General features: G+C 38.7%; 1 protein-coding gene across 1 annotated transcript; it reads right to left on the bottom strand.

Annotated features, from left to right (window-relative positions):
• Positions 1 to 2,964: 2,964 nt before the first annotated feature.
• Positions 2,965 to 9,095, bottom strand: LOC129761616 (uncharacterized). Its single transcript, XM_055759350.1, has 2 exons — positions 8,825 to 9,095; positions 2,965 to 3,434 (listed from the first exon to the last, which is right to left on the bottom strand). Exons 1-2 carry the CDS (start codon positions 9,093 to 9,095, stop codon positions 2,965 to 2,967), a joined length of 741 nt encoding a protein of 246 aa, XP_055615325.1.
• Positions 9,096 to 21,452: the final 12,357 nt, after the last annotated feature.

Genomic DNA, 21,452 nt, shown 5'->3' with positions numbered 1-21,452 from the left:
TTGTTTTGGTTGTGGTACCGGGTATGATTTTGGAGCCCAAACGTTTCTATTTGGTATTGGTATTCTTGGTATATTAAAGTTATAGTTTCTTGGTTGATGTGCGGGCATCATTCTAGAGGTTGATGGTTGAAATCTAGGATTTAAGTTCCCGTACTTAGGCGGAGGAACGACTATTGGGGATTTCAGTCCTGTTTTTGATTGAAAATTTATCTCTTCGATGCAAGCGTCAAATGCCGCTTTGATCGTGGATGGTCTTCTTGCCCTCACATTCCCGCCTATCGGTTCCTTTAATCCAGAAAGAAATACTTGTAGAGCATTTTCTTTGTGCGTATTTATCCTGTCAATTCGCACTTTTTCGTTATCTGTCGAAATGTTTGTATGGTTTATTAAGAGCGACAAAATATTTTGTACACGTCCGAAAAATTCCTCAACAGTGTTTACTTGCTGTAATTGAAATAATTCGCGCGTCAGTGTTACGCTATCCCTTTTATCGTTATAATAAGCGATCAGGTTTTCTTTAATACTATCCCAATCTAGTGGAGTTCCATAGATTTCCAGGACTTGGTCTGCGTCGCCAATAACTTTTGCTCGAATTGATTGGAGCCACACACTATGAAAGGGTGTATTTTCCAATGCCGTTAAAAATGGAATCAGATTTTCGACTGAACGAATAAAGCTATGGAGCTTTACAGGATTTCCGTCGAAATTCGGAAGCTCTCGAATAGCTTGCGGAGTTTGCATAGATTTTAAGATTGTTTCGGCCTGCTGAAACATTTGCGCTGTTTCTACGGCCCTTCTCTCTTCATCTTCGTTGCTCTGATTTTCTACGTTCGCAATATTTGGAAATCGGTTTTCCATTGCTGTTCTGAGAATAATCAACACTTTCCTTTTATAAAATTATTGAGACACTGAATGAAACTTTCGCTTGGTGAAATTATTGAAACAAAAACAATTTTCGTTTGGTAAAGTTATTCAAACACTTGTGGTTTAATATTTTGTTACTACTAGTTTTTTAGTTATTTGTTACTTACATTAAGAAAAGGATGTGTTCCATATCCGCTGGAATTCCTTTGGTCCGGTCGTCGTAATTTTGGCTGCTTCTGTATTCACCTCGCAAACTAGTATTCGCTTAGTCTTAAGGAGTTAAACACGTAGCCTGAACACTTTTCAAATTCAACTGATTTTCACTCAATGAATTGATAGATTCACCAAAACACGACGCCTGTTCGACTGCGCCAATTATATGTTTAGAGACGGGAACGATCTTTTTAAAAAGGAGAACAACTACACTTTTCGGAGGTTTAAACTAGACTGACTTTATTTCTAAACTGTCCCTACAAGCTAAGCTAGATTCTGTTTTACATTTCCTATGCTACGAAACTACCCACACGTGTTCTTCTCTTCTTTCACTCATGTGTTGAGTGAGATGATCCTTATGCTGGCGCGCATGTTGAGTGTCCGGGGGTTCTATCGCTTCGTTGCTTATGTTGCTGTTCGGTTTATTGCTTCGGTTGATTTACGATCCTGCGCATATGGTTCCTTGCGCTTATCAATGAGTTCCTTGTTCGTGACGAAGCAGCGTTTGCTGGCTCGGCTGTAGTTTATGTTCCGGTCGTAAACGGATTGCACTTATGGTGAATGGTTTTCAATTCATGGAATCGGCTCTATGGGAAGCTTATGGCGTTGATACTGCGTTGGCTGTTCTGATGGAGTTCGTGTGGTCTGTTGTGAGATCGGATGTATTACAGGGGCTAGGGTGGTACGTTGTTAACTTATATATTTGTTTTCAGGGTTTTTAATTCATCTGCGAATTGTTCCTGCTGGGCGCATTTTACTAACGTTTCTTTTGCAACTTTCAGCTCGTGTACTGTGAGAAATTGTTGCAGCTTCAACGGGGATTTTTTACGGCGACATAATCGACAAAAACGAAGGACGAAAGCAGTAATCCGAACAAGCTTTGTGAAGGACGAATAACGATGGAATAAGAAAAATATTTCTATCGAAGTTTGAACCACAGCTACAGTTTTCCTTCTTTCCAGATCTTCTTCAGATGGTGGATTAGTATCGTCGTGTTTTGGCCAATCATTTTCTTCCATTGTCAACCAATCTGGGCCGAATCGCCAGGATTTGATAACGAGAAAGTCTGCCGGGAGCATGCCACGTGAAACATAATCAGCTGGATTATCAGACCCTTTCACGTGATTCCAGTAGCGACCATGCGTTAGCGATTGTATTTCGGACGTACGATTTCCGACGAAGGTCTGCCATGTCTGTTGAGTCCGACCAAAACCAGCAAGGATTCCCCTCCATCCTCAGCGCTGCAGAAACTCTCGCGTATAATTTGGCTCCTAAGAGTGCAGCACACAACTCCAATCGTGGCAAGCTGAGCCGTTTGATTGGAGCTACACGTGATTTAGATGCTATGATCTCGATTTTAGTTGTTCCTTCCTTGCTGGTTGATCGAGCATAAATACAAGCACCGTATCCAGCCTCTGAAGCATCGGAGAAAACATGAAATTGTATGCTCGATCGAGGTGTTGTAAAAAGAAAGCGAGAGACTCTAAACTCTTTCAAGAGTGGCAACTGCTCGTAAAATTCATTCCATTTGGCCCCGACAGTATCCTGGATCGGATCGTCCCATCCGAGAGCAGCTGCCCAAAGATGTTGCATCCGGATTTCTGCCCACATTATCACAGGTGATATTATACCAAGTGGGTCGTAAAGCTGTGCAATTGCCGAAAATATTTTCCGTTTTGTCCATGGATCGTGATTCAGCGTGGCCTTAACATCAATCCCAAGTTGATCTGATTCCGTCTCCCAAATTATACCAAGTGTTTTAATATGATTTTCTGGTTCCAGGTTCAATTTTGTAGCGTTCTCAATCAACTCTGGTGGCAGATCTCTCAAAACTTCACGGTGAGTAGAGCTCCACTTCCTCAGTTGATAACCGCCTTCCTTCATCATTCACTGCATTTCGTGGAGTAATTGCTTTGCTTTTTCAACTGAATCGGTGCCAGACAGAAAATCGTCCATATAAAAATCCTCTTGTGCAGCATAGGACGCCAATTTGAATTTATCGCTGTAGCTCACACCAAGCTGTTGAAGCACGCGAGTAGCGATGAAAGATGAGGGAGATAACCCGTAAGTGACCGTTTGAAGCTCGTACACCTTTATGCTCTCTGAAGATGTGAATCGCCATAGGATTCTCTGCAGGCAAGCATCGTCAGGATGCACACGTATTTGCCTGTACATCTTCTCGATGTCGGCCACCAGAGCAACTGCATTTTTTCGGGATCGAATCATCAATTCGAAAAGATCGTCTTGAATCACGGGACCTGTGAGCAGCGCATCATTAAGGGAACGGTTTGTTGTCGTTTTTGCAGACCCATCAAATACCACCCGAAATTTGGTGGTTGTACTGGATTCTTTGAAGACTGGATGGTGTGGGAGGTAACAGACTGTGCGCTTATGTTTGTCCAAATTTTCCTCTGCTTCACCAACTAATTTCATGTGTCCGCTTTCCAAATATTCTTCTAAGAATTCATTGTATTTGTTTCGCAATGTAACATCTTTCTCTAACCGTTTTTCTAATTGGTGAAATCTCCGTAATGCTGTACCTTTTGAGTCCCCAATCATCTCGTGAAAATTCGCATTTTTAGGGTACTGAGCCACGAAGCGACCATTTTCGTCTCTGGCGATAGTATTTAGGAAGTGCAATTCACAATCTTCTTCTTCCTGCGACCGTGGGATTTTACTTTGAAATTCTTCTATTTTCCAAAATTTCTCTATTGCTTTTTCCAGGGGATCAGTCAGAGCAACGTTACAACCATTTTTTTCCATTTCATTCCATTGAATTTCTCCAGCAGCCACCCAACCGAAAACTGTTTTTACGAACGATGGCAAACTATGATTCAATTTCTTCATTTGCATCCGGCCACCAATCAGGAGATGAAATTCGTAGAAGAATTGAGATCCCAAAATCATGTCTATGGGACCTGACCTCATGAAATTTGGATCAGCGAGTTTCATTGAATCGGGGAGATTCCAGTACTTCAACGGAAGAGAGATTGATGGTTGATCGTCTGTGATTCGATCCAAGACGAGGAAATTTAATGGCAACGTGTATTCTTGAACACGCGAGGAGATTGTTGTTGACACTTCGCATACCGATTGTCTTTTTGATTGTCCAATTCCGCTTATTTCGACGATTTTATCTCGTCTAGGAAGCCTTAGCAGTTGACACAGATTTTCAGACATCAAATTGGCGCGAGAGCCACAGTCCAGGAGAGCTCGAGCCAAATGCATCTTCCCAAAATTATCTTGCACCTTCAGCAATACCGTAAGCAAGAGGACGTGTGATGCAGAAGATCTCATCGATACATTGATTGAAGACGATCCCACCGAATTTGAACCCAAACCACCAGAGTTTGTAGTACCACCAGATGTCGATGGGACTGGATAATGCGCATTGGAGTTCGAAGGTGCAGGAGAGGAACCAGAACCAGATGCAGGAAAACCGGGATGCAATAGCGTATGGTGTTTCTTCGAACATGTTTTACACCGATATTTCGACGGGCAGTCTCGGGCCATGTGACTTCTCCCTAAACAGTTACTGCAAAGCCGTTTCGAGTTTGTTATTCTAAGTCGCTTATCAACATCTAGTTTGCTGAACGATGGACACTGCGTTAAATAATGTTTTTCATTGCAGACCGCACAGTTGGGAACCCTAATTCCAGTCGCCTAGTTGACCGAAACCTTCACTGGACGTAGCTTGTTTAGTGTCGTCGAAGCTGTTGTACCGGAAGCGTGCTGATCAACAGACACCGCATCAAGAACTCGTGTTCGATTCTTCAGAAATTCGATCAACAATGAATAGCAAGGATTATCCTGATGTGTAGCATGCTCCTCCCAATGTTTTTGTGTATAATCATCCAATTTCGAGACCATCAAATGAGTTAACATTGCACCCCAACCTTTAGTTTGTTCTCCTAGTTGATTCAAAATTTTTGTATTGCGTTCGAAACTATCGATTAAATCGTGAATTCCAACAGCACACTCTCTTTTCATTTTTGGATACTCTAGTAAAGAATTCATGTGCCTTTTCTTGAGGAGATACGCATTCGAAAATCGCGAAACTAATCCGGACCACGCAACCCTATAATTTGACTCGCTCATCGGATATGAATCTACCAGCTTGAGTGCATCGCCCTTTAGAGAAGCCCGTAAATAGTGAAACTTTTGTATACCACTCAAATCCGGGGACGAATCGATGAGAGCCTTGAATGTATCATGAAACGCTAGCCAATTTTCGAAGTTTCCATCAAACTCGAGTAAAATTATTTGCGGAAGTCGTACGTTTGAGTGTACGCCACTCGTATTTGAATTACTTTGAGAATTCTTGCTATTTATGTCAGAGAATCAGTTCAATTCAATCTTCGCCTCAACGAAGTGTTTGATGGTAACTGGTTCTTGGGCATTACAGTTGAACATGGCATGAAGATGGGTAATTTTGGTGTTTTGTATCATAGTCCCAGCTCAAGCGACTTGCGTTTTGTTGAAATTTTAGAAAACTGGCTTGAAATGTTCCTTGACTCTAGCAAATTGAATATATTAGCTGGTGATTTCAATATTAATTGGCGTGATGACTACAATTCGAACCATTTGAAGCGTGTATCCGATTTCTTCAATTTGAAACAAACAGTACATGAATTTACTCGCATTTCCAGGCACAGTAAAACTTTAATTGATCATGTTTATTCCAATTTTGATACTATTTACACAGTCACGGATACCAACTTGAAAATAACCGATCATGAGACTTTAATTATCAATATTGTAGATAATCTCGTGGTAAATGAAGATGTTGTGAAATTAAAGTGCTGGAGGAAATATTCGAAGCATGCTGTTTCGAATCTCGTAGTGAGAAGCCTGGATTTTCCATTCGAGGTCGGTAATTTAGATGAATCATCAGCTGTTCTAACTAATACCTTGAAAGAGTGTACAAATCGGCTTGTTACGCAAAAATTTGTTCCTATGAAAAACTCGAACAGCTGGTACAATTTGGATCTTTTACGCCTTAAACGTGAGAGAGACAGATGGTACAAGAAATTTTGTAGAACAAATGATGGAAATCATTGGAATATGTACACAAACGCGCGCAATATATATTCACAGTCGATTAAGAAAACTCGTTGTGAATATATTCAGAGGAAGATTGATCTGCATCAAAGCAACAGCAAGGAGTTATGGAAAATTTTGAAATCTTTATTAAAACCTAGTAATAGCAAACCGCGTTCCATAACTTTTAATGGCACACTTGAACAGTCTGAACAGGCTATAGCATCTAAGTTTAACGATTATTTTGTCAATAGTGTTTCATTGATCAATCAGTCCATTGAATTGGTTGATGAACCTGATGAAATAAAACAGCCGGTTAACAGTAGTTGTAGATTTGAAAGTTTTCACCCAATTACATTAAATGAACTTAGAACTATTTGCTTTTCTTTAGGAAAAACGGCTGGAGTGGATAATGTCAATGCTAGAGTTATTCAAGATTGCTTTCATGTCATCGATCACATCTTGCTGGACCTTATTAATAAATCTTTGCTAACTGGGCATGTGCCTAAGGTGTGGAAGGAATCTTTAATAGTTCCAATTCAAAAGGTTGCTGGAACGATTAAAGCCGAAGAGTTTCGTCCCATCAATATGTTGCACACGCTAGAGAAAATATTAGAAGTAGTCGTTAAAGGCCAGCTGCTGGAATATTTAAATTGCAATGCTTTGCTAATACCAGAACAATCGGGATATCGGGAAGGTCATTCCTGTGAAACCGCATTGAACTTGGTATTAGCAAAATGGAAAGAGAAACTAGAGTGCAAAGAGAATATCATTGCTGTTTTGTTGGATCTAAAACGCGCTTTCGAAACAATTTCTAGGCCCTTGTTGTTGAACACGATTAAGCGCTTTGGATTTACGAGTACTGCATATAAATGGTTCGAAAGCTATTTAAATGACAGAACTCAACGGACTATTTTTAATGATACAATTTCGAATCCCCTAGGGAATAATCTTGGAGTACCTCAGGGAAGTGTATTAGGGTCCCTTTTATTTATTATGTATATCAATGACATGGGAAGAGTTTTACGATTTTGTGATATCAATCTTTTTGCAGATGATACTGTGTTATTCATTGCAGCTAATGATTTAGATCAGGTCGTTTTACATTTGAATGGAGATTTACATTCTTTAAGTAGATGGTTGAAGTATAAGCAATTGAAATTGAACATAAGTAAAACTAAATATATGGTAATCTCGCGAAATCGTTTAAATGAAAACGTCTCCATCGTTATTGATAATGAGACTATTGATCGAGTTCGGGACATTAAATATCTTGGCGTGATTATTGATGACAAACTCAAGTTCAACACTCACATTGACAATGTCATCAAGAAAATTGCCAAGAAGTATGGAATCTTATGTCGATTGAAAAACGATTTAACTATTTGCAGCAAAATACAGCTATACAAATCAATCATCTCTCCTCATTTAGACTTTTGCTCTTCCATTTTATTTTTAGCCAATGACACACAAATATCGAGATTACAGCGCTTGCAAAACAAAATAATGCGGTTGATACTAAAATGTAACAGATTCACTTCCTCATCTTTAATGTTGGACGCTCTGCAATGGTTATCCGTGAAGCAAAGGATTGTTTATTTAACTATGGTGTTCATTTTCAAAGTAGTTAAAGGTTTGCTGCCTCGATATTTGTGTGATCGAGTTGAAAGAGGAATTGACTTTCATAGTTATAACACCAGAAACGCGAATGAAATAAGAACACCTAATTTCTTGTCATGTGCTTCACAAAATTCGTTGTACTTCAAAGGAATAAATGTGTTCAACTCGATGCCAAGACATATTAAATGCGCAACAACACTTACAGAATTTAAGAGGCACTGTATTTCACATGTAAAAGCTGTGTTCTCTTAACAGCTGAACGAGTTTTTGTTTATTTTTATGACGAAGATCTTTACTGACGAAGTTTTATACGAACGGATAATTGAATGTGGACAATTTTTTTGCAATTTGTTTTCAATATTTTCAATGAATCTGACGAAGTTTTTGAACGGATTATATTATGTAGATTATTTAATTTTTTTTAAATCATCTTTTTTAAATTTGTATTGATCTCTATTATGTCTTGATGATGATGGACTATTTTTATTTTTATTTTGTCGTTCTTATAGTTGTATTAGTTTAAAAAAAAATATATAAAAGTAGTCTACAAAAGTTGATGTCTTGGTGATGATGGACTATTTTTATTTTTATTTTGTCGTTCTTATAGTTGTATTAGTTTAAAAAAAAAATATATAAAAGTAGTCTACAAAAGTTTGAGCGTCGCGCGCGAGACACAGATATAAAGTATATTAAATTGAAAGTTTTTTTTAAGTGCCGGTCTAGGAATTTTTCGTAAAGGAAATTTTCTCGATTTCTCTGAATGAGGGTATTCAAAGTCAATCTAAAACAAGGCTGGCGGTTGGACTTGTGCTCTGGTGGACCACTTGGCTGCAAGGGCCTCGTCGGGACCGTATCGGCTCTGTGGCGGACATGACTGAGTATTGGCTTTTTTGGACATTGCAATTTTTTGAACTTATATCTGTAAATAAAATCAGTTCGTTTTTCATGTTTGCTAAACTGATTTCAATGTTGAAAAAAAAAATAAATTATCTTTTAGATAACTCGTCTTGCTCAAACCTCTGTAGGGGAAGGAGGCGGGACCATCATCATCATCAATTCTGAGTACCGTTGTGTGTCGCTAATTTACTCTCTAGCCCTGCCCTTTCCTCAAAATATTTCTCCTCAAACTCTGTGGTGACTTGGCTGTGGAGCTCCATGTTCTCCTCTTGTTCCTCTGAGAATTCGATTTCGCATTGTATTTCTTCGAATTCTTTCCATTTCTCTTCCAGTTTTTCCAATCGAATTTTCATTTGATTTCCATCGATCGGTCCAGGTTTTTGCAAGAAGTCCTTCAGACGATGAATGAAGTCCATGATGCCATCTCTTACATGGGTTTTCGCTTTGGTCTTCTTACCCATCGCTGCTGCCGAAACGCCGATTCACGGAAGAGAACAAATGTAACTGGAACAAGGACGACAAAAGACGCACCTTTCGAGAGATATAATGTAATTTGGACAGCCACTCACCTTGTGAGCCTGTCTTTCAGGCCTTGTATTAAAATATCTCTCGAACTAGCCAACTTCCGGTCAAGCTTGCCAACTTCCAACCAAAGTCTTCGTAATTTACCCGTCGCACGTCGAACCGTTGAATAACACAGAATAAAATTATTCGTGCTATTTTCTGTAAAGCAACAAGCAAGCACCTTTCACTAGATTTTGAATTGTTTGGACAGGTACTCACCTGGTGAGTCTGTCTAAAAGGCCTTGTATATTCAAAATCTAATTCCAATCCAAGCAATGTTTTGCTTCAAAATTTAAGTTTCCCGTTTCTGCTTCTGTGGTTCACGCTAATGCCTCGCCAACAGCCTTGTGAGCCTGTCTAACAGGCCTTGTAATTTCGTATTTTTCCAAATCGATCCAGAGAAACACCAATATCGGTAGCCAATGATGGCGCCTTCCAATGAATATCCGTGCTTAATTAGCGATGGCGATGCGTATGATGGATTTGAGTAGAACCACAGATTTCCAATTCATGATGACGTTGAATAAATATCCTCCAGAAATTTCATGTAATCGTCGTCGTTCAGATCCTTGGAATACACATCCTGGTCACGGCACCAATGTTTCTTGTTTGAATATTAAAGTTTTCCACCACAACTTCCGTGACAATTTGAACTTTTGCGCAAATTTATCCCGAACACGAAAGTTAAGACGAGCGATTACATTAAACATTTATTTAAACAAAATTTTGCTACACTACATTTATTCAACGAAACTACTAATTTTACTTAGACTACATTTAATTTTACATTACTACAGAAACAGGACAATTACTACTTTTCACTTAGATTCTAGGATAAAAACTGAACTATAGGACATTCAAAAATACATAATTGGCCGACTATCACAAAATGAACCAATTGTACGGTATCTTCTTCGCAGCATCATTTAAATAGTAGCGAGGGATTGGCCATCGTACCTTATGCTATAAACTACTTATTTAAAGTTTAGTACACGTTGCATGCAGGCAACACACTAACGCTCACTTCTACACTCTATTGGTTTTGAGTTCGCTTGTTTGTAAACACCAACAATTAACTTTGAAAAATTATAATTCAAAAACGAAAAACAACACATTTCTGATTTTTGGATATGTTATATAAAAATGTAATACAATAATCGAGTTCGCCCTGTTACTTCAGGACCCCGGTTTTGTTATTGTGGTTTGAGTTGAAAACCTGGCTAAGAAAATCAATTTTACTCTCGTTGGTTTGCACCTGCGACCTGCGTTTTGCAAAGAAAGAGCATGCATTTGTTAGCAAATGCTCTTTGTATACTGTTGCACCAGACTTGGATAGTCCTTGTATCCTAATTTTTGAACTATCGTTGTATTTGCCGGAAAATAGTGTTCAAACATTTTCTTTCGGAATTCGATTCATGCGTCGAAACTTGATTCGAATAATGAACACTACTTGAACGTTAATTTCAAAAAAGATTTCTTCATAAAAGATTTTTTTTAACAGTTTATAGTAGATTCGTAACGAAATTCTTACCGAACGAGCTGATAAACAGCAATTAAAATACAAAAATCGAAAAATTCACGATGCTTGTATTCGACGGAATTTGCTATAGGCAGTATCTATACCAGTAAATGAACTTTAAAATGAAGCATACAAACCAAAGAATGTTAGGGTTTTCATTATGGAATTATTTATAACATTAAAGTTCAGTAAATTCTCATTTAAAAATGATGTGTTCGGGATTTGAATCATACGTCGAAATTCGATTCAAATTCCGAACTCTACTTCAATACTTATTTCAATGAACATTTCTGCACAAAATATCATTTTTTTTCATCCATTTATTATAGTCCCTTACCTTTTCTAGCATCTAATATGAAAACAGCAAACAAAATAGTTAAAAAAAACTACAAAAACTATTATAGGTTGTATCGATACCGTAAATGATGTTAAAATGAAGCGTATAACCCATAGAATGTCAAGGCTCTCATTATTCAATTATTTATACCATTAAAGTTTAGTACCATGTACATTTAAAATGAAGTGTTCGGAATTTGGATCATGCATAGAAACTTGATTCAAATTCCGAACACTACTTCAATACTTATTTCAATGAACATTTCTGCACAAAATATCTTTTTTTTCATCCATTTATTATAGTTCCTTACCTTTTCTAGCATCTAATATGAAAACAGCAAACAAAATAGTTAAAAAAAACTACAAAAACTGAAAAAATAACGGTGCTTGTCTTTTACGGAATTTGCTAACGCGAACATTTTAACTTTGGTTTTGACTGTCGCTTTTTTTGCAAATGCTTAATATTATAAATTATAGGCTGTATCGATACATGTAAATTATGTTAAAATGAGGGCTATAACCCAAAAAATATCAGGGTTTTGATCATTCAACTATTTATAACAGTAAAGTTCAGTAAATTTACATTTAAAATGAAGTGTTCGGAATTCGAATCATGCAAAGAAACTTGATTCAAATTCCGAATCAATACTTCAATACTAATTTTAATGAATATTTCTGCATAAAACATCATTTTTTCATCCATTCATTGTAGATTCTCACCTTTTCTAGCACTTAACATGAAAAAAAGCAAACAAAGAAGTTGAAAGAACTACAAAAACTGAAAAATTAACGATGCTTGTTTTTTACGCAATTTGCTAACGCAAGCATCTTATCTTTGGTTTTGACTGTCACTTTTTTGCAAATTTTTAATATTTTAAATTATAGGCTAAATCAATGCCTGTAAATGATTTTTTTTTTCTCTATTATAGTGACTTTCAACACATTTCGGCTGGTTCGTCACTTTTACTTCCATTTTTGGAAGAATGTCGGGAGTGAGAATTGAACTCCTGATCTCTGCTGATCTGATCTTATAATGTAGCTTATACCTCAAATAATGTCAGAGCTTTCATTATTCAACTAATTAGAACATTAAAGTGTAGTAAATTTACATTTAAAAATGAAGTGTTCGGAATTTGAGACTGTTCGAAATATGAGACAAAACGTTATGTTCGTGGAAAATAATTCTAACCCTGCATTGCGTACCGTCTTGCGGAGCTTTCTTGAATACTTCTTATGACGTAGAGCTACGTCTTTCAGGAAGGATGCCAAATCAGAAAACAGGTCACGTTTTTATGAAATAAAGTTAACGTTAATAACTATTTTTGCCGCGTACGGATTTTGGCGATTTATATACCAAACGAGTCGGACATTTCCTAAAATTTGGTTGATATGCTATACATTACAATCCCATAGTCGGTATAAGGTTTAAATTGATAAAAATTGGAAGCATTCCCATTTCCTCATACATTTGTTCTGTCCATTTGTGTGCTTTCCCGAACAGAGCTGTCAATAACGAGCAACTTATCGACGCGCAACGAAGGGGAAATCGTAAGATGTAAGATCTCCGTGCACAAAGTAAAAGAAGAAGAACGAAGTGGAATATTTGCCTAGAGTATGAACAGTGGATCTCGCTGAGGCAAACTTTCATTCCTCCTGAGGACACCGACTGAACAACATCGTTGCTGGACGAGCTGGACGGTGAGGGATCGAGAGCCTTTCTCAAGGCAATGAGGGTGGAGCAGTAATATGATGGACAAAGTAAAGTTTTCCAAGAGCCTTTTTGAAGGTTAGAGACGAATGAACTGAAAAAGTTGAAGGTTTCTCTAATTCAACAAGCAGGGAAAGAAGGCACACTTTCAGTCTCATTATGTATTCAAAACAATGAATATCGCTTGTTCTTCCTTGATTCGGATTAAGCTGTGGACGCGACCAAATTACTCACTTGCTGTTGTCTCTGGCATTGCCATCATTGCATCAAACTGACGCCATTGCATTAGAGTTCTGAGTTACACAATTGTGTGGGGAATCATCAAGCTAGGCTATCGTCGGCTCAAAAGAAAATAAATGTTCTGGAATTTTGTCAGTAATATGGTGGATGACGGTAGAAAAAATCTCTCCACAAAGAATGACAACTAAGCTAATCTAGACTGGCAAGATTAACAGAAAGGCCTTCTGTTGAGAAGAGCGCAAAACGGAGTCGCAGTCGTAATGATGAATGTAAACAAGGAGGGAAGATAGCGGGAGGGAAATATTTACGCTAGGGTATTAGTAATGAATCACTGCTGAAGCAAATATTCAGCCTTTTTCCAAGCAGTTAACATTGTTTGTTTTCTGTCATCAATGCATTGAACTGACGCTATGGTGAAGTTGGTGTTAAGGTTGTGCACCAAACAATTATTTGGGGAATACCAAGTTATTCAATAATTTATATTAAGTTATTAATTTATTTGGGCACGCGTGCCAGTCGCAGAGCTGCTTTCAACATTTGCGCTAATCTTGATCATAATGAAGCAGTGCTACACTTTTCGAGGTTGTTGAGATTGACAGATGGAGTTTATTTCGTTTATTTAGTCACCAAGAAAGTAAATGTCGTTCTGGAGTTTTGTATGCGATTTGATATCGCTTGCCAGTAGCTTTCTCCACTAAGGATGACAGCTGCGCTTATCTCGAGCAAAGAATTGTTCTGCGAGTACAAGAATGAATCATCAAACAATAATCGTCAAATGATTCTACAATAGAAAAAAAAATTCAGAGCGACCAAACTGGTGGAATGGTTATTTCAAATTTTCGTTGCATTATAAAATAATATCCGCAGTTATAAACAAGCGACTTGAATTAAACCACAGCGTAGTTCTACGTCAACAATGTGTTCGTGTTTTGAACACAACCTCCTATAATTTTTATGAAATAAAGTTAACGATAATAACTATTTTTACTGTGAACGAATTCCCATGATTTGTATACCAACCGAATCGGAAATTCTCTATGATTTATTTGATATGCTATACATTACAATTCGCTAATCTCTAAACGGTTTAAATTCATGAAAACTGGAAGAACTTCCTTTTTTTCTTACATTTGTCTGCCGATTTGTGTGCTAACCCTACCCGTATTTCGAATGCTTATAACCCGAACATTTCTTAACAGATCGGAAAGATGTTTGCATCAATTGAAAGGAAATATTTCTACGCGTCTATCTCAATTAATAATATGATATTTTTCAGGAGATGAACAATTGAGCAACTGTAAAATATCAAGCGTCATCTAAACGCCCTAACTGCCAAGTTTTGATTGGTCCGATTGACGGTTTCCCCAAAACAGACTTCAAAATCGATGTACCTGTGGAAATCCGCTTTGCAAATAAAGGGTGTGTCACATCAAATTGCATCACGGAAAAAACGCTGTAGAAATTTAATTTTTAGGAATTATATCTTCAGCTTTCGCTTATAATCAGATAAGAGTATATAGATCACGTTGGCCATGCTTCACTGTCAATTTTTCGTAAATTTGGAAAAACGTCGTGAATTAATCCTGTGCACTCATTTCGAGAATCCGGAGTTGTCACATCGGGACATCGGTAAGATGCTGGGAATCGTCCAATCCACGGTCAGCAGAGTACTAAAACGATACTTCGAGAACCTAACCATCGACCGGAAGGTGAAGAACGGCAAAAATGGATGCTCCGTCAGTGAAAAAGATCACAAGCGCGTAGTTAAGCAGTTTAGACGTGATCCGAGAAATTCGGTCCGGGATGTCGCCAATAAGCTGAATTTGTCAAGTTCATTCGTCCAGCGGACCAAGCAGCGGGAGGGCCTGCGTACATACAAGGTTCAGAAGGCTCCTAACCGCGACGAAAGGCAAAACATGATGGGGAAGACGCGAGCCCGGAAGCTGTACACCGAAATGCTGACGAAGCCGCATTGCCTGGTAATGGACGACGAAACCTACGTCAAAGCGGACTTTCGTCAGCTGCCAGGCCTGTTGTTCTTCTCCGCAGAGGACAAATTCAGCGTTCCGGAGGAGATTCGCAAGCAGAAACTATCCAAGTTTGCCAAAAAGTAGATGGTGTGGCAAACGATCTGCTCTTGCGGAAAGCGGAGCGCCCCCTTCGTGATGACCGGCACGGTAAACGGGCAGGTTTACCTTGAGGAGTGCCTACAGAAGCGCTTACTACCACTATTGAAGCAGCACGGGGGCCCGACCATCTTCTGGCCGGATCTCGCTTCGTGTCACTATTCAAAGAACGTGTTGGAGTGGTACGAAGCCAACAGGGTCACCTTCGTGCCAAAGGAAATGAACCCGCCCAACGCGCCGGAGCTTCGCCCAATAGAGAAATATTGGGCGATTATGAAGCAGGCCCTCCGGAAGAACCCAAAAGTTGTCAAATCGGAGGCGGACTTCAAGAGAAAATGGATTTCTGTTCAAAAAAAACCTACAACCACCTTATGGACGGGGTAAAGAGGAAGGTGCGAGCATACGGGTTTGGGCTCGAAGTATGAATAAAAAGAAAATGCCAAAAGTTGTTTAATAGTTTTTATTTTACTGTCTAAAATTTTCAAAAGGATCAGTCTACTGGGCGAATTTCTACAGCGTTTTTTCCGTGATGCAATTTGATGTGACACACCCTTTATACATGCAAGTCGGGGGGAATTTTTGTTTCCACCGAGCTGTGTTTCCCTAACACGGACTTCAAAATGGAATGTGCCTGGAGGAATCCGCTTTGTCAAAACATGCAAGTCGGGTGTTTTTCCTAGAGGCGTGCAATCCAGCTCATCATGATGAATAGCTCAGATCAGCTCAGCTCATCTAAAAGAGCTGTTCTTCATGAACAGCTCTCCAGCTCAGTGGTCAGTGTCGACGTCTGGTGGCGACTTTCAATTTGAGTCCCAAACTCGATAGTGTAATCTTTATCAGATTAGAAGACACGAAGCCAGTTTTAAAATGTTTAAATTTAAATGAAATGTTTCACATAATGTTATTAAATTACTTGAAATGCGTATTCCTGACTCTTATTTAACTATTTGTCTATACATTTCCGACATTTTTACTGAGACTTTTCATTAAAATAGAAAGTTGTCTTCAAAAACATTTTTATGAGAGTTTTTCACCGCTTGCAAACAAAGTGTTATTCATTGAAATAGAATATTAGTTTGATACACAGAAGTTAATTTTCATTTATAATTTTAATTTTAAAAACGTGTTCATTCTGCCTGAAAGTCAATTATTATTTTTGGCGCCCCTAAACTGGTAAACAAAGCTCCATGCCGTCAACGCGAATATAACAGTTGAAAAGACAAGGAACAAATGGAACTGATGTCATAATACGAAGAGCGAGAGGCGGTCAGTTCATTTGAATCTTACAGCTCACACATTCTCTGCAATTCTACAGCTCTTTTCCCTCCTGCATCATTATCAAAGTGAGCTGAAGAGCTGTTTGTTTTCTTTGCGAGCTGTTCCGTGTCAACTCACCTCAAAGAGTCGATTCTTCGGAACAGCTCATGAGCGGATAGCACATCTCTAGCTTTTTATGGTATTGAGTACTTTTGTACTCGCTTGTCGTTGTGCAGACCGGAATATGTTTCCCTAGAACGTACTTCCAAACTGATAAGCCTGGGAAAATTGTCATTTCAGATACTAGAGGTGAATGAACTTTCGCGGTTCGAGAATTACGTAAACATGAGATGTGCAATAATTTCAGAGGGAAATGTAAAATACAATGATCGTTTGACAATTTTTCCGTTCAAATATTTTGGTACTCCTAGGCATCATATCAAACGTAAAAGGACGTTTATCAAATTTATTTGTAACGAAGAACATAATCTATTACAAAAATTTCGATGCATCTATATAAATAAAAATATAAGGCAAAATCTGTTGGTAAGCGGAAAACCCGAAGAAGGGAAGGTCCGATTTTAGCCTTCTTTATTTTGTTGCATTCGTCCCTTCCCGTAGATCAATATAGTGGAGAGAAAAATCGGAACATTTTCGGAAAATCCTGAAGGAAGGTCGGAAAATTCGGAAAATTTCATTCCCACATGTTCGAAAATTACATCATAATAAGCGTTGTTAGTCCATTCGATGTTTGCGCTATCGAAATTGATCTCTGTTCGTAAGTGGAAATGGATTTTCAGGCGAAATAACGCATTACCATATCTTATATCTTCTACAGGGTGGGCCATTTAAAGTGGAAGGATTTGTTTTTGCAATAGCAAAGTAAATAAGTGGAATTTTAAAAAAAAATTTTTGAAATTAATTTATTTTGGTCCAAGGAGATTTGTTCTAACTACTTTTTGATTATGATATCTCGTAAATGACCGCCTCTGGCCTTGACGGCAAAATGTGCCCTTTTTTCGGCATTTTCCATCCCTTTGCCCAATGTTTCGGCCGATATGGCAACAATTTCTTGTCGGATATTGTCTTTCAGCGCAGCCAGGGTCCTTGGTTTACCAGTGTATACCTTGGATTTTAAATATCCCTATAAAAAAAAGTCAGGAGGCGTCAAATCAGGTGATCTCGGTGGCCAGTCATAATCGCCGTTTTTCGATATTAATCTTCCGGGGAACATTTCGCGCAATAATTTGGTCGTGGCAGCCGCTGTATGGCATGTAGCGCCGTCCTGTTGGAACCAGTAGTTGTCCAATTCATTTTCACGAACAAATGGCAATAAAAAGATGCCTAACTCTTGCGAACGATGGCGACCTGATGTCGATGGAGTCTCTGCAACACTGGCTCGAACGGCATCAATATTCTCGTCGAAACGTCTTGGTCGTTGTCTGGACAGATGACTGGCATTACCAACACTACCAGACGATATAAATTTGGCATATAATCGACGTATAGTGTTGTCTCCAGGCGATGTTTTAACTTTATTTTTATTTTTCCACGCACGTTTAGTTAACACAATTGAGAAGTTATTTTGAATGTACAGCTGAACAATTTTAGCGCGTTGTTTAGGTGTGTATTGTTCGATGGTTAAAATTGTACTGAAATGACGCTTCCAACGCGGTATGACATTTGTTAATCTGACATCTCTGTCAAAAGTTATGAGGTTGCCAGATGCTTCCACTTTAAATGGCCCACCCTGTATATAAATGAAAATGTAAGGCAAAATCTGTTGGTAAGCGGAAAACCCGAAGAAGGAATGGTCCGATTAGAGCCTTCTTTATTTTGTTGTATTCGTCTCTTCCCGTAGATCAATATAGTGGAGAGAAAAATCGGAAAATTCGGAAAATTGAATTCCCATATATTCTACAATTAACTAAGCGTTGTTAGTCCATTTGATGTTGGCGCCAACGAAATTGATTTTTGTTCGAAAGTGGAATAACGCATTCCTATATTTTCTATCTATATAAACAAAAATGGAAGGCCAAATGTGTTCTTTTTTTTTTTACCCTCCACTGACCCCCACTACCGAACTACCGACCAATTTCAACGTTATCTGTCATTAATAAAATCTTGGAAAAACTTCTAACCAACCGTCTGGTTAACTTTTTAAACGCCAACAATGTTATGTACAAGTATCAGTACGGTTGACGGGAAGGTTGTGGAACAATGACTGCTATTACCGAACTAGCTGATCAACTAATCAACGAAATTGACCAGAAAAAGATCGTGGGAGGATTATTTATCGATCTAAAAAAAGCTTTCGATACACTTGACCATGAAATTCTTTTGAAAAAACTCCATCGTTATGGCGTAAGGGGAATTGCCAATAATCTAATAAAAAGGTATCTATCTGATCGTAAACAATTGGCTCAGACAAAGAGCCCACTGCTCGTGGACACTTACTAACAGAAACAACAAAAAAAAAGAAAGCATGGAAAATCTAATTGTAAGCAACAGTGAATTCTCAGTGGAACTTAGTTCCCTTGAAGGGATTCACTACAGGAAAAAAAAAATATAAAAATGGAAAGATTAAAAGATTTAAAAGTAAAAGCATTTTTGCTTCAAACGACTACACTGAACTAAACAACAATAAAAGAAGACAGGAAATTGTTATAAAAGCAAGAAAAATTGTATAAATTGTTAGGCGGTTGGCACAATTAAAGAATATATTCATTCACATTCCTGATCATATAGTGTTTCAGCTTGCATTTGAAAACTCTAATAAAGGGTGTGTCACATCAAATTGCATCACGGAAAAAACGCTGTAGAAATTTAATTTTTAGGAATTACATCTTCAGCTTTCGCTTATAATCAGATAAGAGTGTATAGATCACGTTGGCCATGCTTCACTGTCAATTTTTCGTAAATTTGGAAAAATGTCGTCGAACGAAAAAGAGCGTCGTGAATTAATCCTGTGCACTCATTTCGAGAATCCGGAGTTGTCACATCGGGACATCGGTAAGATGCTGGGAATCGTCCAATCCACGGTCAGCAGAGTACTGGTGAAAGGTGAAGAACGGCAAAAATGGATGCTCCGTCAGTGAAAAAGATCACAAGCGCGTAGTTAAGCAGTTTAGACGTGATCCGAGAAGTTCGGTCCGGGATGTCGCCAATAAGCTGAATTTGTCAAGTTCATTCGTCCAGCGGACCAAGCAGCGGGAGGGCCTGCGTACATACAAGGTTCAGAAGGCTCCTAACCGCGACGAAAGGCAAAACATGGTGGGGAAGACGCGATCCCGGAAGCTGTACACCGAAATGCTGACGAAGCCGCATTGCCTGGTAATGGACGACGAAACCTACGTCAAAGCGGACTTTCGTCAGCTGCCGGGCCTGTTGTTTTTCTCCGCAGAGGACAAATTCAGCGTTCCGGAGGAGATTCGCAAGCAGAAACTATCCAAGTTTGCCAAAAAGTACATGGTGTGGCAAGCGATCTGCTCTTGCGGAAAGCGGAGCGCCCCCTTCGTGATGACCGGCACGGTAAACGGGCAGGTTTACCTTAAGGAGTGCCTACAGAAGCGCTTACTACCACTATTGAAGCAGCACGAGGGCCCGACCATCTTCTGGCCGAATCTCGCTTCGTGCCACTATTGAGAGGACGTGTTGGAGTGGTACGAAGCCAACGGGGTCACCTTCGTGCCAAAGGAAATGAACCCGCCCAACGCGCCGGAGCTTCGCCCAATAGAGAAATATTGGGCGATTATGAAGCAGGCCCTCCGGAAGAACCCAAAAGTTGTCAAATCGGAGGCGGACTTCAAGAGAAAATGGATTTTTGTTCAAAAAAAAACTACAACCTGACGTTGTACAGAACCTTATGGACGGGGTAAAGAGGAAGGTGCGAGCATACGGGCTTGGGCTCGAAGTATGAATAAAAAGAAAATGCCAAAAGTTGTTTAATAGTTTTTATTTTACTGTCTAAAATTTTCCAAAGGATCGGTCTACTGGGCGAATTTCTACAGCGTTTTTTCCGTGATGCAATTTGATGTGACACACCCTTTATTTGTGACGGCTTTCAAGTCATTAGGAAGTGCGTTATACTTTAATGGACCACAACTCATGATACGTCTAAGACCCAAGTTTGTGTATGCTCTGGTTCTCAATAAATCATTGCCATTTCTCGTATTTGTGAGGGTAACCCGAGTCGAAAAACTTATGTTGTGATAAAATCTAGGATTGTGTAAGCTATTATGAATAAATGCGATTGTTTGAGTGTCGCACAAACCTATAACTGGTATAATTCGGTGATGTAAACATGTATAGAGTGCAATTGTCGGAAATAAATAATACAGGAATATTGAAGATTACTTTTACACACCTATTCTGTAGCGTTTGTAATTTTTTAAGTTTAGATTTTGCAGCATGACTCCAGACAATTATTAAATATTGAAGGATGGAATGGATACACGCATAATAAAATTGCAACAATGCTTCTTTCGGTACGGAACAACGCACTTTTTTCAATAGGCCACATAGAGTCAAAACTTTTTTCGATACATGCTCTATAAGAGAATCCCATGAAAGACAGGAATCTAAATGTAGCCCTAAGTATTGTTGTAAAAAAAAAAGTAAAAGCTGTAACTTTTTCAATAGATAGGTTCCTGACACGCGGATCGGAGTGTTGAGATATTTTTTTGCGTGGCGAGTGAAAAATCATGTATTTCGTTTTAGTTAGGTTCAAGGTAAGATGATTGCCGCTGAAGTATTCCAGGAGAATCGCCAAATCTGATTCTATGTCTGCGAGGACTGATTGGATATTAAAACGAGGGTAAAATAAAGCTGAATCATCTGCAAAAAGTCTTGATATTCCATGGAGCTTCAGATTACCAAAGTCATTGATGAAAATCTGGAAAAGTAGAGGACCTATATTACTTCCTTGTGGAACTCCTATACTAATCTGTCGTAAGCCACTGCGAACACCGTTTATTGAAACAAATTGTTTACGATCAGATAGATAGCTTTTTATAAGATTATTGGCAATTCCCCTTACGCCATAACGATGGAGTTTTTTCAAAAGAAT

The sequence above is a fragment of the Toxorhynchites rutilus genome, chromosome 1, assembly GCF_029784135.1.
Source record: "Toxorhynchites rutilus septentrionalis strain SRP chromosome 1, ASM2978413v1, whole genome shotgun sequence".
In the NCBI taxonomy this organism is placed as follows: Eukaryota; Metazoa; Arthropoda; class Insecta; order Diptera; family Culicidae; genus Toxorhynchites; species Toxorhynchites rutilus.
Note: the sequence above shows the minus strand (reverse complement) of the source record. Positions and strands in the feature narration are given on the sequence as shown.

What these genes read in the sequence shown, in the direction of transcription:
- LOC129761616 (XM_055759350.1), bottom strand. Translation starts at nt 9,095, where the DNA reads ATGGGTAAGAAGACCAAAGCGAAAACCCATGTAAGAGATGGCATCATG. An exon ending in GGAAAGGGCAGGGCTAGAGA is followed by an intron (nt 3,435 to 8,824) that starts GTAAATTAGCGA and finishes CACACCATCCAG; the next exon opens with TCTTCAAAGAATCCAGTACA.